General features: G+C 38.6%; 1 protein-coding gene across 3 annotated transcripts in view; it reads right to left on the bottom strand.

Moving 5' to 3' along the window:
- Positions 1-4,794: 4,794 nt before the first annotated feature.
- Positions 4,795-15,510, bottom strand: part of dgkh (diacylglycerol kinase, eta) — a 482,906-nt gene continuing 472,190 nt past the window's right edge. For all 3 annotated transcript variants that reach the window (XM_028799661.2, XM_028799660.2, XM_028799662.2), the window contains one exon: positions 4,795-14,337. In XM_028799661.2, the coding sequence (XP_028655494.1) occupies positions 14,251-14,337 (87 nt within the window). In that variant the 3' untranslated portion in view covers positions 4,795-14,250. The remainder of the gene's footprint in view (positions 14,338-15,510) is intronic.

The following is a 15,510-nucleotide window of genomic DNA, read 5'->3' as shown; positions in this document are numbered from 1 at the left end:
GTAGAGGAGGTGGGAGTAGTCCTGAGGTAAAGCTGAGTGTCATCGGCATAGCAATGGAACGATAAACCATGTCTGCCAATGACATTGCAACACTGAAATAACATTATATCTTCCTTATGTTTTTTTCTTCCCCTATCCTTTCACTCCAGACTGACAAGAATTAAAATTAACATAGTTCTGAGCTTTAATCAGAAGTTCAATCTCTCCTCTCTGTCTTTGTTTGGAATGGCAAGTGTCCATCTATTCTATACTTGTCTAATACATGAGAGGTTGGAAGGGGGATGTTCTTACCTGATTTAGAACTATAATATATCAATGAGTGTTTATTCTCTGGCCAGTATGGTTAAACTCTCCTAATCCAACCCACTACTGGACTTAATATGGTCCATCCCATTCTGTACTTCTGAAAACATCGCTGGAAATAAAATTTTGCTCCAGTAGTTTAAGTCCATTAGTTTTCTATGCCTTCCACATTTGGTGAAAAGTGGGGAACTACCTTGGCTCTCCTCCAGTCCAGCACAAATACACCCCTAATTCTTCTATAATGATGCTTTAAAATATTGGTGTTAAACTGGTCTTTGAGATAAAGGCTTTATGGCACTTTGTGGCAGCCATAGTGGTTCCAGGCTTGTAATAGTCACTCATGGAGAACTACAGTAGTTTCTCTGTTCCTCCTTCTATCTTCAACTCTAATTAGTTTTTAAGGCAAATGGTGTCCCTTTATCCTCTCCACCTCTCTCCCACCAGCTTTGCTGAATCTTTTTCTTTTGGCTGCTCACGTTAGGAGTCACCACAGCGGATCATCTTCTTCCATATCTTTCTGTCTACTGCATCTTGTTCTGTCACACCCACCACCAGCATGTCCTCTCTCACCACATCCATAAACCTTCTCTTAGGCCTTCCTCTTTTCCTCTTCCCTGGCAGCTCTGTCCTTAGCATCCTTCTCCCAATATACTCAGCGTCTCTCCTCTGCACATGTCCAAACCAACACAATCTCGCCTCTCTGACTTTGTCTCCCAACCGTCCAACTTGAGCTGACCCTCTAATGTACTCACTTCTAATCCTATCCATCCTTGTCACACCTAAAGCAAATCTTAGCATCTTTAACTCTGCCACCTCCAGCTCTGTCTCCTGCTTTCTGGTCAGTGCCACCATCTCCAACTCATATAACAAAGCTGGTCTCACTACCGTCCTGTAGATCTTCCCTTTTGCTGATAACCGTCTGTCACAAATCACTCCTGACACTCTTCTCCACCCACTCCACCCTACCTGCACTCTCTCTTTCACCTCTCTTCCATAATCCCCATTACTCTGTACTGTTGATCCCAAGTATTTAAACTCACCCACCTTGGCCAACTCTACTCCCTGTATCCTCACCATACCTCTGAACTCCCTCTCATTTACACACACGTATTCTGTCTTGTTCCTGCTGAACTTCATTCATCTCCTCTCTAGAGCATATCTTCACCTCTCCAGGGTCTCCTCAACCTGCTCCCTACTCTTGCTACAGATCACAATGTCATCAGCAAACATCATAGTCCACGGGGACTCCTGTCTAATCTCGTCTGTCAACCTGTCCATCACCATTGCAAATAAGAAAGAGCTCAGAGCTGATCCTTGATGTAATCCCACCTCCACCTTGAATGCTTCCGCCATTCCTACTGCAGACCTCACCACTGTCACACTTCCCTCGTACATATCCTGTACCACTGTTACATACTTCTCTGCCACTCCTGACTTCCTCATGAAATACCACAGCTCCTCTCGAGGCACCCTGTCATATACTTTCTCCAGGTCCACAAAGACGCAATGCAATTCCTTCTGGCCTTCTCTATACTTCTCCATCAACATCCTCAGAGCAGACATTGCATCTGTGGTGCTCTTTCTTGGCATGAAACCATACTGCTGCGGTTCATCAATTTTATTCCCCTGTAGTTACTGCAGTCCTGCACATCCCCCTTATTCTTAAATATCGGTACCAGTACACTTCTTCTCCACTCCTCAGGCATCCTCTCACTTTCCAAGATTCCATTAAAAAATCTGGTTAAAAACTCCACTGCCATCTCTCCTAAACACCTCCATGCTTCCTCAGGTATGTCATGTGGACCAACGGCCTTTCCATTCTTTATTCCCTTCATAGCTGACCTTACTTCCTCCTTGCTAATCCGTTGCACTTCCTGATTCACTATCTCCACATCATCCAACCTCTTCTCTCTCTCATTCTCTTCATTCATCAGCCTCTCGAAGTACTCTTTCCATCTTCTCAACACACCCTCCTCACTTGTATGTTTCCTTCTTTATCCTTTATCACCCTAACCTGCTGCACATCTTTCCCAGCTTGGTCCCTCTGGCTATCCAATCGGTACAAGTCCATTTCTCCCTCCTTAGTGTCCAGCCTCTCATACAACTCATCATACGCCTTTTCTTTAGCCTTCGCCACATCTCTCTTCACCTTGCACCTTATCTCCTTGTACTCTTGTCTACTTTCTGCATCTCTCGGACTATCCCACTTCTTCTTTGCCATCCTCTTCCTCTGTATACTCTCCTGTATTTCCTCATTCCACCATCAGGTTTCGTTTTCCTCCTTCCTCTTTCCAGATGTCACGCCAAGCACCCTTCTTGCGGTCACCCTTACTACATCTGCTGTACTTTCCCAGCTGTCTGGTAACTCTTCTTTGCCACCCAGTGTCTGTCTCACCTCCTCTCTAAACTCAGCCTTGCAGTCTTCCTTTTTCAGCTTCCACCATTTGATCCTTTGCTCTGCCCTCCCTCTCCTCCTCTTCCTTTTCTTGATCTCCAACGTCATCCTACAGACCACCATCCTATGCTGCTTAACTACACTTTCCCCTGCCACCACTTTGCAGTCTTCAATCTCCTTCAGATCAACTCTTCTGCATAGGATGTAATCTACCTGTGTGCATCTTCCTCACCTCTTGTATGTAACCCTATGTTCCTCCCTCTTCTTAAAATACGTATTCACCACAGCCATGTCCATCCTTTTGGCAAAATCCACTATCATTTGACCTTCTTCATTCCTCTCCTTGACACCATACCTACCCATCACCTCCTCATCTCCTCTGTTCCCTTCACCAACATGTCCATTGAAAATCACTCCAATCACTACTTTCTGTCCCTTGGGTACACTGTCCAACACCTCATCCAACTCACTCCAAAAATCTACTTTTTCATCCATCGAACACCCAACTTGCGGTGCATATGCACTAACAACATTCATCATCACACCTCCAATTTCCAGCTTCATAATTATTACTCTGCCTGACACTCTTTTCACCTCCAAAACACTCTTGACATACTGTTCCTTCAGAATAACCCCTACCCCATTTCTCCTCCCATCCACACCATGACAGAACAATTTGAATCCATGTCTGATTCACCTGCCCTTACTCCCCTTCCATTTAGTCTCTTGCACGCACAATATATCAACCTTCCTTCATCATATCGGCTAACTCTCTCCCCTTACCAGTCATACTGCCAATATTCAAAGTTTTCTATATCAATAAGCCAATGCCAGCTGTAACATTTCTGCTGCACTAGGCAAAGGTGAAATTGTTACACCCAAACCACAGAATCTTAAAGGCAATTGCCAGTTCGAAGAGTGAGCAGTTGATGGCAGGAGGTGAAACTGGCATGGCCAGGACATGACAGGCTGAGAGGGCCATTAGCTACGTCTATAATAGTTGACAAAATGATGCCCCCTATAAACTTGGCCACTATAGGAGACTGACTAGTTAGCCTATGTGTAGAGTTGGTCCTGCTATTAGCCTATTTTCTATTCTTTCTATTAAAATTCCTTGTCTGCCACACTCATTCCTTTTCCTGGACCTTACAGCTCTTTTACCCTCTTTTCTAGAGGAGCTTATGTCCTTGGGAGTGACTGATGCTTAAGCAGAATTAGTTTGAAATCCTCAGATCCTCTTTCTTTAACCTAATCTGACTGGATCAGTCAGTAGACGGGATGTATGGTTGATCCAGCTCCAGTATAGAGTAGGAGCAGGAGCTGGTCAATCAATGGTCAGCATTGTGTTCTCAGTCTAGATTTTTGTTGGTCTGATGTAGTTCTATGTTGCTTCAGGGCATCCTGTGTCTGCCATACTTCTTTTCAGTTTGTACACACATTATTGGACTCCTGATCTTCTGGGGGCTTCTTTTACAGTGTGGTCTTGGGAGGTGGCTGTGGGAGGTTATTTTTGTTCTTCTACTTTTGTGATGTTTGCAATCTCTGATTTATTATTAATATCATGACTGAAGACTATTATAACATTTAATAAAAATACGATCACAAAATATGGTTATCAAGGTTTTCACTCCAACAACAGGACTCAGTAGTTTCTTCAGATTTGCATAACTCTGTGTGAAAACGTGAATCCTAGTTTCAAACTTAATTGCACTTCCCAATAATTTCCACTGGTCTTTGAGTATGTGATTCACTTTAATTTAATGAAAATGGCCTCATTCTCTGCTCAGGACTAAAAAGGTTCAATACCCTGAGCCTGTCTGAGCAGGACATGCCCTTAAATCTTAGATGTACTTGGTTGTTCTCCTCTGCAGTTTGGAGTAAGATGCAAGGGAGGGAGGGCTGCCCTTCTTATACTCCATGAGGGTTTGCCAAATTACACTGCTTACTGTACATTGTAACAACAAGTTTGAACTTTTATTTACCTTTTGTCCTGTACACTAAGCCTGTTTTGGAGAGTGTTAACACCATCACAAAGGAGCCAAATGTGCATGAACAAAATAGGTGAGAGCTGGAAAGAAAAAGACAGACTCGGCATGGTGATTGCATTCAATTTTATTTAATAGGAAGATCTTTTTTTTATTACTGGGTGTGTGTGTGTGTGTGTGTATAGGCATCTTAAAATGTACAACAAAACTGAACCACTGATCCCAGCAGAATACAAAAATACACATCTCAGTGACTTCCATACAGTAATAAATAGGTAAGAATCATGCATTCTACAATAAAAGGCACAGAAAATGGTCACTTAGTAGTCATAAAAATTACTAACTACATTAACAAAGTCACCCAAATATTTTTACAAGTAAAAGTAACATTATATTCCAAAGGTGAAAACACATGAAAACATTTTATATTAAACTGTATGCAATAAATACCCAAATATTGTATGTATATATATATATATATATATTTGTTTTTATATAATATTAAAAATAAAACTGTGCCATTGTAAACAGTATGTAAACAAATAAAACTCACTTTTCCATAATGTTATTAAAAGAAATTTACAATAATCAGCTCTGTAGATCATTAGAGTGGAAGGTGCAATAGCAGGCAGATGACAGTCTCGCTCTGTCACAGAGGTACAACGCTAACAAAGGTGGGCTGTTAAAACCATCACTGAGCTGAGGACGTGGATGAAGTATTGTGGTCACTGGATCTGTAAAAACCAGTCTTCCAACAGTGCAATGAAGTAAAGCTATAGTATTCCTCAGGCATTGTTACCAAATCGTCAAAACAGTGCCACTTCCAGAGAATAGAAACTGGGTCCTTCTCCTGAGCGCTCGAGGACCACTGCCCAGGCCGCTCAGTGAGTGAGGGTCTGCTTAGTGCATTTTTCTCTACAAAATACATTTTACAAATTATTTAGAAGAAGGCAGCAGCTAGGCCTGCCACTGTATTAGATAAATTGCACAAATACTCCAACTTTCAATATGCAGCAGTACGGTTTAAAAAAAAAAAACAAAAGAAAAATACAAAGAAAAAAAAAACACTTGCCAGCACAACATTAAAACACTCTGATAAAACCTAGAAAATGATGCTTCGTTGTTTATTAGCTGCCTGTTTTACTTAATATTTAGAACTAAAAAACTGAATAAATATGTACATACAGAAAAAAACTTTTGTGGAATGAAGAGCTTTAGCCTGACAGGGATAAGCTCCCATTTCTACAGCTCTGGACTAATCTGCTATCTTTGGCCAAAAGCGTATCAGCAGATTGCAAGATGGTCAGCGTCATTTTTACACAAGCAGCTACAATACTACTCAGCAATTATACAGCAATTACCCAAAGTGTGGTACAGTACACGATTCTGTCAGTATCTTCAAAAACCAAAAACAGAGACAACAAGGAGCCATATATATTATGTATTATAATATATATAAATATGTATATACATATACTGTATATATTTGTTTTTGAAATATGGCGAGATCTCGATGTAAAGACCATAGATAAAAATGACGTAAAATTGCTCGGCTTCAACGCAAACACTGGTGAGGACACACTTTCTTAGCAGATAGTTAAGGAGAATGTACAAAGTGCATTGGTTATGTCTGACTTCTCTGTGCCAACAGGCAGGTTTAATGAAGGCTGGCTTTGGGTTTACACTATATTGCTGAGCCTTTTTAACACTGAAATTCTTTAATAAACTGATCAAATGGCAAGTGTTTAAAGTTATATGAGATTTACAGACTGACTGTACTTCTTTGCTGTAATAAGAAGGGAGCATGCGACTGCTAGACCAAGTTGTAGTTGGTGTGAGAAAGGTAAGGTCATTTAGATGTCACCTTAGTCCTTCAACTGGCATTAGTAGGCATGTAAAACTCATTTCAAATAAATGTGCTGCAATTACACACTTCGCTCCACAATCCTGCTCAACTGCTTACTGATGGCGATGGATGTGCAAAACATCATTCATGGAAAAGACGCAAAGTCCAGCCACAGAGGCTTTTCTGATCCTGAAAAATGAACACCAAACCAGTTGCCTTACTGATGACATGAGTGTTGAGCTTCAGAAAATTGGAGTCTCTTCAGCCAGCCCCCCAACTTAGCCCTGGACAGCATGGTGGGGGACTAATAGCCTTTTAAAACCACCCTCTGGTGGGGTATCTCAACAAGGTGGCATTTGGCTCCTTAGCACTACAAGAAAGGATGATAATCAACTAGGGTGCATACCACCAGTATGGACACATTTCTCTAACTTTGTAATGTTTTTGTGTGCCATGTAATGCAGTCACAATCCTTTGTATCTAATGACAATGCATCAACAAACCAAAAACACAGTGCCACCATGCCAAAAAGTTTTTAACACTACTCTGCCTTAAAATTCAGTATTTTACAGAGATTTATAAAAGGTAAGAAAGTTTCGAACAACAGAATTCAAACATGACCTTTTAGAGGGCTGGGTGTGGTCACGGTCTTTGTGGAGCTGGTATATGTTTCCCTATGTCTGTCTGTATGGTTTCTTGGAAGATGCTCAAGTTATCTTCTTCATCTGAAAGTAATACTGAAAAACTGGCCCAGTCCCAAGCAGTGTGTACGAGTGTACACTGCAATGGACTGGTACCCAATGCATGATTACATCCTGACTTGCACCCTTTACTCTTAGGCTGTGTTCTGTCTCGCTGTTACCTTCACAGTGGATGGAAAAAAGCTGGATTAAAGCAGGACAATTTTTGAGACTAAGAGGTCCAAGCAGTTCATCCACAAAGAATTTTGACGAAAATAAAAAGGAGGAGGGCTTACAAAATAATATTTTTCAGCAGCAGAAAAAAAACATTAGAGTTGTATTATATCTCTGACAAGTAAAAAGTAACAATACAATTAAACTGGAATAGAATAAAATAAATAAATAAATAATGGGGTTCTGCTTGTACAAGAAGGTGAAAATATGTTCACTACTACCTACTACATACAAATAAGCATTACAAAACTTCAAACATGAGACACCTGATACAGCAGAAGTGCCCAATAACGTGTGAAGCTGCACACTCGTATGTCTAACAAACATCAGCCCAGTGAGAGGCATGCTGCACAGGTCTAGCATCTAAGACAACAACTGACAACCCTTGTATGATGTGATCGGTTTGACGCCCACTCTGCCTGTACAATGGTTTGCTCACTTTAATTCTCACTTGACTGCAATAATACCTAAGCTATTCACACACACAGAAGAGAGCTGAATCATGTGTGTGATATCTGCATAAAGATGTACAGATGTGCCACGTCCCCATTGGTGATTTGTTTCATTAGTAGCATAAGAGTTAGTGTTGCTGCCTCACAGCACCTGGACAATTTCTTCATATCTCAGGTGTTTTGTAGTGTCTGCTCATTCGCCTACTCTCCTCACTGGAGTTTCTCTGCATCCTCTGGTTTTCCTTTCACATCCCAAAAGATATAATTTAGGCTAAATCACAGCTGCAAACTGACCTGGTGCAAGAGTGCCCTTTGATGGATCATCCAAGATTGGCTGTCACCTTATGCCAAATATTGCAAGAGCACAATATGCGAGTTCATTAAATGGATGAATGGATGGATTGTATGTTTGAGTAAAATCAGATTATTCATTTTCAATTCAAACATTTCTTTTTCAGCAGATTTAAAAGTAAACTTTTGTTAAATACTAACAGCAAACTGTTACTCAAAAATATAGTGTCTCTCTGGGAAATAAACAGCCTTGGTAACAAGCTTCTGAAGTGCACAGGATGGCAGTCTCATCTGTTGCATTATGTATACATTTTTTGCTGCTTTGATACAATACCATACCTGTACTATTAAATTAACAATAATCAAAACTTGCTTGTAACTTGTCTTAAAAGATGACGCTTATACTTGATGGCAACAGAAACTGTAATTAGCACTGCAAAGCTCTGCATATATTTTGTATTAAACAAAGAAGACTTCCTTATGCAAAAATAAAATTAATACTGAAAACCTGAATGAAAATATTAAGAACATACTTACTTCAAACTGTAATATGTTTAAAATAATGACTGCTTTTGTCATTCTCCAACATCTCTCATCTTTATTCCTATAGACATGATGTGTTTTTTATTTACATTTTCATTAATTTACTATAATATAAACTGAAAATGTCAAAGCATCAAAAGCCAAATGGAAGATGACGAAGTGCCTTGGTGTGTCGGTGAGTGTGCTCCTGTACGTGGTTAACGGATTGGTCCTACACTTGTGTTTATTTTCAGGAAATGGTTGCAAGCCTCTAACAGTGTATCAGTCATGTAGTAATGGTGAGCTCAGTGTAGTTAACACTCATATACTGCATATAAATAGGACTACGTAATGCTGAGCATGGAGGGACAAATAAAGGGCCACACCACCAATGTTTAACAGTAAAAAAAAAAAGATTAACACCTAACAACAGACCATTTTCACTTGGCCAGTGTTCCAAAATACAGTATATGGATAGTTGTTGTTGCATTATTTGCCTTTAACAGAAAAAAGTTTCAATATAAACAAGCATACACAAAAAAGTCCATGTGATTAACCAGCAGTTGAGTAGCTTATTAAATCGGTTTTGGCACATCAGGTATAAATCCTTTCTGTACTTGAGGATTACATGGTAAGTGCATTAATATGGCAGTTACGGTTGGACAATTAGCTTTTTGTGGTTTTCTTTATGTGTAATGTTGTTTATAAAGTAATAGTGGCTGACACCCCATATTAGTTCAAGTCCTTCACAAGTAGCACAATACAAAAGGGAATAACCTTCTGTAATTAAATTATTCAAGACATGAGTGACCTCTGCTGGAATTCAGCAATCAGAGTAATTCAGAATACCTTAATACAAGTAAAATTTACCTCAAAATTTGGGAACTGTTCATGAAGAGATATTGACAACAAGTAGAATTATGAGTGAGTTGCAAAATGATATCAAAAGTAATCGTTTATATAAAAATGTACAGTGGATTTTTTTTTTGGAGAGGAGTGACAGGGTTTGTGATTTAACACAACACCAGTACTTTGGAAGTGGACAACACATGAGCCGAGTGCACTGAATTCAGAATCATCTAAGCACATCAACTAAGGAGAGGCTCTTTTTTTAAAATTACAGTCATGACTGGCAGCTTACACACACAGGGTAGGTCTGCATGCCTGACTGTTATCTATTGTAGAAAAATTTTGTATTTGAATAAAAAAAATAAAATTCCACCATTTTACTGATACAAAGAGAAGCACCCTAAGATAGATTTCTTTAGACTCTGAAGATACAGTATGGCTTACTGAAGATGACCCTTCAGTATGTTGATGGTCACCATGCAGAATGTCCTCAGCTGCTTGATAACCGCAGGATTAGACATAGAAACAACAATAATGGAACTATTCATTGTAACTGGTGAACTATGGCACAAGTAAACAGTAGAAATCAGACTGCACTTTGGACCACTAGAAAGGATAACTTCTGCCAGCATGGAGCTGTGCTGCAATGACATTAGGATTCCCAATTAGAAAGACTCTCATAAGCTAGAAGTGGCACTATTAATGTGAAGAGCAATGTGTGGAGAAGAAATGTCCGTATTCAAAATGTTTGTATGCCTCTGTTGCAAATACTATTGTACTTAATAAGAGTAATAAGACATGGGCAATTATGAAGCAAGGAGTACGGATAACAAGCACCACCAAGCCACCTCACTGTTAACGCAAAACAAAACTTATACTTTGCTCAATGTTGGATGTTTGCATATTTTTTTCTAAGGCTTTATAACAACATGTAGACTGACTCAGTTCATTGTGTACAGCAAAGGTGAGGAGGAGTAAAAATGCAAGTTGACTTATTGCAAGCTGGATAAATTGGAGGTTTGGAAATATAAGACAGGAACTTATTCAGGGATCTGACAGAACTTTGAAATGTAGCACTGGATGGGACATACAGAAAAATCCTCATCTAAAAGTTGATAGGACATTCATGTCAATCCTCAAGGCAAGAAAATTAATTTATATACAGTGGAACCTCGAGATACGATCACCTCTGTATACGAGAAATTCAAAATACGAGGAAAGTATGAGCGAAAAATTCAGATCTAAATACGAGCATTGGCTCGCGTAACGAGCCACGAGCCAGGCTGTGGGTATAGCTCGCGGCTTAGCAAGGGGGCGTGGTAGCAGTTGCGAGCCGCGATCTGCGGTGTCTGTGTTTCTCACTTAAGTGCACAGGTGGGAAACTGCCCACATCCATGATTGTTCCTGTGGCTGATGGGCTGCAGCTGCCATGTCCTCCCCGCATATATAGAGAAGCGCGAGCCGGTTAAGGGGGAGAAAAAGTAAAAGAAAAGAGAGAGAGAGCGAGAGCGCGGGCGGGCGAGTGAGTGAGTGAGTGCAGGCTCGCGTGTAGCTGAACAGTGAGCTGAACAGGCGAGCCAAACAGCTGAAGCAGGACGGTGTAGAGAAGGTCAGCTGCATTAAGAGTGTCTCGCCTGTTGCAGAGCCCCGCAGGTGAGACGCTAACAGAGAAGAAGCACCGGGGATTGTCGTCTGTTTTTTAAAGACTGCATCCTTTTGACGTTTTAACCTCGGGTTAAAGGATTGTTATTCTTGTGTATTTTAAACGTCCACTTCACAACTGTTTTAAGAATTATTTATTTAAAGATTTATTGAATGCTCTACTGCACTTTGGACACCTGTTTTGATTCTTTTAATAATCAGTTATATTTTTTACCAGTGTTATTTATTAAAGGCAGACTACAGTATATATAATTTATCAGTGTTATTTGTTAGTAAAATTGATTTTTATGTTAATATATTTGGGGTGCAGAACGGATTAACTGGATTTCCATTATTTTCAATGGGGAAGTTTGTTCTAGATACGAGAAATTCGCTATACAAGCTCAGTGCTGGAACGAATTAAACTCGTATCTAGAGGTTCCACTGTATTAGGCATTTTTAATTTAGTATCTCAGACTTTTATATAATGTTAGCACACTGTACTGTATATGTTTACATTACTAACAGAACTGTTGCTTTTGACTGGTTTCATATAATACTTTGCTCGCTATATAATGCTCGCAGTTTATCAGTATCTGTATTTACAAAATGTGAGGTACTGTTGATAGGCGCTTGCTTTGCAAAACAACATATTGGAAAACAAAGTTAAAAATGGAATAAGTAGAAATTAAATGCTTGTAGTGCAGTCAACAGTCAAGTTTGTTACAAAATTCTTAAAATATATGAAATCGCTGAACAAATCTTCATTTTGGAAGAATATGTAAGCTGCTTGCAATCATAATCAAGACGCACTAAAAGAGAAAACACAAAATTGTTTAAAGGGTATTTGCATAATTCTTTCCCTATAACCTTTAAGTAGGAGTGCAAACTACAAAAGATGCAGCACAGTAGTACAAATACGGGCTTATATATGCTGAGAATCTCACAGACATGGTGTGGAATAAAGGCAAACACGGGTCAGTATGTAGCAGCCTTTTAGTGAAAACTACATTATCAGAAAAATTTGTATTTCGGTTAGTGTTTTACTGTCGGAGCAGGGAAAGCAAAAGGGTAGCTAATGAAAATATTTTAAAACTGAACAAGATAAATGCCTTAAACATAACTGGTCTATAGCATATCAATAAGCAAGAAAACAATGTCTAATATGTGGTTTGTAATTCCTAAAATGCAGTGTTCAAGTCAATAAACATCATAGCTCACAGACATGCCCCTCTTGTTCAACATTTAAAGAGCAGATGGCCAGTCTCTGCCATTTTCTGTGTTAAGAGTCGAGGCTAGTGCTTGAAATTCTTGGATGAACTCCGTTCATTGTGCTGCAACTACATTTTTCCTAATATTATAACCTATAGCTGTTTAACGATATTTAATAAATACAGGGAAGAAGTGCATGGCAAAAATGAGACAAAGAGTAGTTAGGTTAAGTGAGTTCAAAACACAAATGTAACAAAAAATATCCAAATTCACTTATGAACACAGCACATATTCAGAAACACTTAAAACAATTGGCAATCCATTCCTTATTATTTCTGCTAAAAAGATTATTCTCATAACCTTCAGTAGTCAGATCCTGAATGTGAAAATGGAAAACAAATGGAAGTGTCTGCCAATACTTAACAGCTTTTTATACTGGACTGTTGCGATAGTATAAAACAAGCTGCAACCAAGAAATAAAAAGGTATTTAAAAACATTACTTTTGGCTCATTTAGGGAATATGTGGAGATTCAGTACAAGACTGAAAACAACAAAAATAGTACATTTTTAAAAATCAGAAAAATCAAAACAGGGAGAACCTGCGTTTCTGAGTGAAGAATTAACATTTGAGGTGGTAAAATGCTTTTTGACACTGGCTCCACAATGAAATGTTAACAAGGCTGTAGGGTACTGTAGACAAGTAAAAAGAAAAAAAAAGTTATGTACAGCATACTTGTAGCCTACAGTAAAAATACAATACTATCTAAATAAAACTGCACATTTATCTCCTTTAAAAATATGCTAACATTGGTGTAAATCTTTGCAAAAAAGACAAAAAACAACCGTCAATATTGCAAAGGTCTAAGTCCATGCTAATCCAGCACAGAAATTGTAATCTAATAATAAATACCCTTGAGTTATGAGAAGCATAGACTTATTTGTCTTATTTGTATCTCTATATGGCACAGATGCTACATTCCACACTTATGTTCCTACTTAAGAATAGGTTCATGCAAAGGATAGAAAAAAGCTACATAAGTTAAGAGAAATATCTCAGTAGTAACGAATTTCATGATATTAAAACAGGTTTAAAATTTCTTCAAGTGTTTCTTTTCCACCCCATTGATATAAACAGCATGTTATAGACAAATATCATGCAGAAGAAGAAAATCCACACCAGGCAGCCACACCATGCAATAAAAAATTAACCAAATCACAACAAAGTTTAAAGCACTCTAATTCTTGGTCACTGACTGATATGTCTGGAAGGATCTACCTGAAGGCCTAAAAAAGGCAAAGCTCTTCTGGCAGATCTCACTTTTCTGTTCTACAGCTTTCTTAATAGTTTCATGTTGCATCCTGTTACTGAGTCTTATCAACTATCATTCATAATGTGATCTACTGTTAACATGAAGCTACATTTAAAATGATGGTGCATCATTTTGGAAGTTCTGTATTTTGCTACTTCTGTTTGTGTCTTTTTTAGTGCAGTTTCTAGTAAACTCTTTTTTCTCCTCCTGACAGATGCATATCTGGCTGCACCCTGTGTGCACAAAAATAAAATGGCTTTTTAAAAATTTTATACATCCTTTTTTCCTTACTCTACAGTTGTATGGCACAAGCCCTAAAAAACCCATTAATAAGCAACTCTGTAATTATGAACACGAAGGGACAAAAAACCCTAACCACACCCGCCCCCCCTCACCCCAGCATAGTCAACAGTCTCTGTACCAGTTGCTTCTCCCTGGTTCCTAACATGCAGGGAGTTGCACAAATGGCTTCCAGTTGAAGCACTTCAGGACAGGTTCCTTCCTGCTTCAGACTGACCACAGAAAAGGGCTACAGCTCGGACAAAGTATTCTTGGCCAGTTCCTTAGTTCCCTGCAGAATTCGCTTCATGTGTCCCACCTTCGAAATCCCCAAGTCCTAAAAGATCATAAAAAAAATGAGTTAAGAAAAATAATTCAGCCTTCAATTGGCTGTTTAAGGAATAAAAAAAGCATATCTGAAGGCAACAGAAATGAAGAAGGTGGCAATGGAGAATATGAAATGGTTATACAATGATAGTTTACATATGCCATTGAGCCCAACAAACAGATGGCAATGGTGTTGTTTCACTTGACTTCTGTCTCATTAGTGCCCATTCTGCAGCTCTTTAAAAAGGTTATAAATGGAGACACAAAATTTAAGAATTCCATCTTTTCTTAAATCACAGTCATTTGTTGGGCAGTTTTAATTTACAGAGCAAGACTGCATGTCTGAGAATCTCTGCTTCTGTGGACTTTTCTAAAAATGTTATGAGTTTGATTTTTGGTAAGAAGTTCAAAAATTATTTATAGCAACAGACTAAAACAATCTGTAGCTTTACTGGTAAATAAACCGTCTGTTTAGAACTATTCCAAGCACTTTCCAGTGAGGATACAAACTATAGCTACTGACTAAGGTTTTAAAATCAGCCTAATCTAAAGTAACTCAACATTTAATGGGATCCACCATCGCTCACTTTGGTAGGCTGGGGTTACAGCAAAAACATGCATAAGAAATTCTTTGTTACTTGGAACATATGGTCTAATTTAATGAAAGTAAACAGTAAATAAATGTTTTATTGCCATTTGTTAGATAATAAAGGAGCCAGATTGCTGTAATATTAAGAAAACCAGTATTTTTACAAGTGATATACTTAACATACAGCTAGGTGGTCAGTCTTTAACAATGGTATATTGAAAGAAAGCATTTACCCATTCTCTTTTTTAATATTGTGTTGTGCTGTAATCTAAAATTAAAGTATTTTCAAGAGGGATCAGTAAGCTGTCATACGTACAGTGTTGTGAAAAAGTAAGTACATCTTTGTCTATTTTTTTCAACAATTGTGAAAAAATGATGGAATAGCCATTTCATTATTACTGATAAAGGCGATCCAATAAAAAAAGTTTAAAATCACATTTTGCATTCATTTGTACTATTCAAATCAACAGAAAGTCAATAACTTTGTGTAGAAAAAGAATCATGTGCAAATGGAACATCATTTTAGAGGATCTTTTAGGCTCTGTCTTATATCAAAATTAGAAACCTAGAAAGAGGTGTGTGGCTACATCATGC

Source organism: Erpetoichthys calabaricus, chromosome 4 (genome assembly GCF_900747795.2).
Source record: "Erpetoichthys calabaricus chromosome 4, fErpCal1.3, whole genome shotgun sequence".
NCBI lineage: Eukaryota > Metazoa > Chordata > Cladistia > Polypteriformes > Polypteridae > Erpetoichthys > Erpetoichthys calabaricus.
This window is presented reverse-complemented; position numbering and strand designations above follow the sequence as displayed.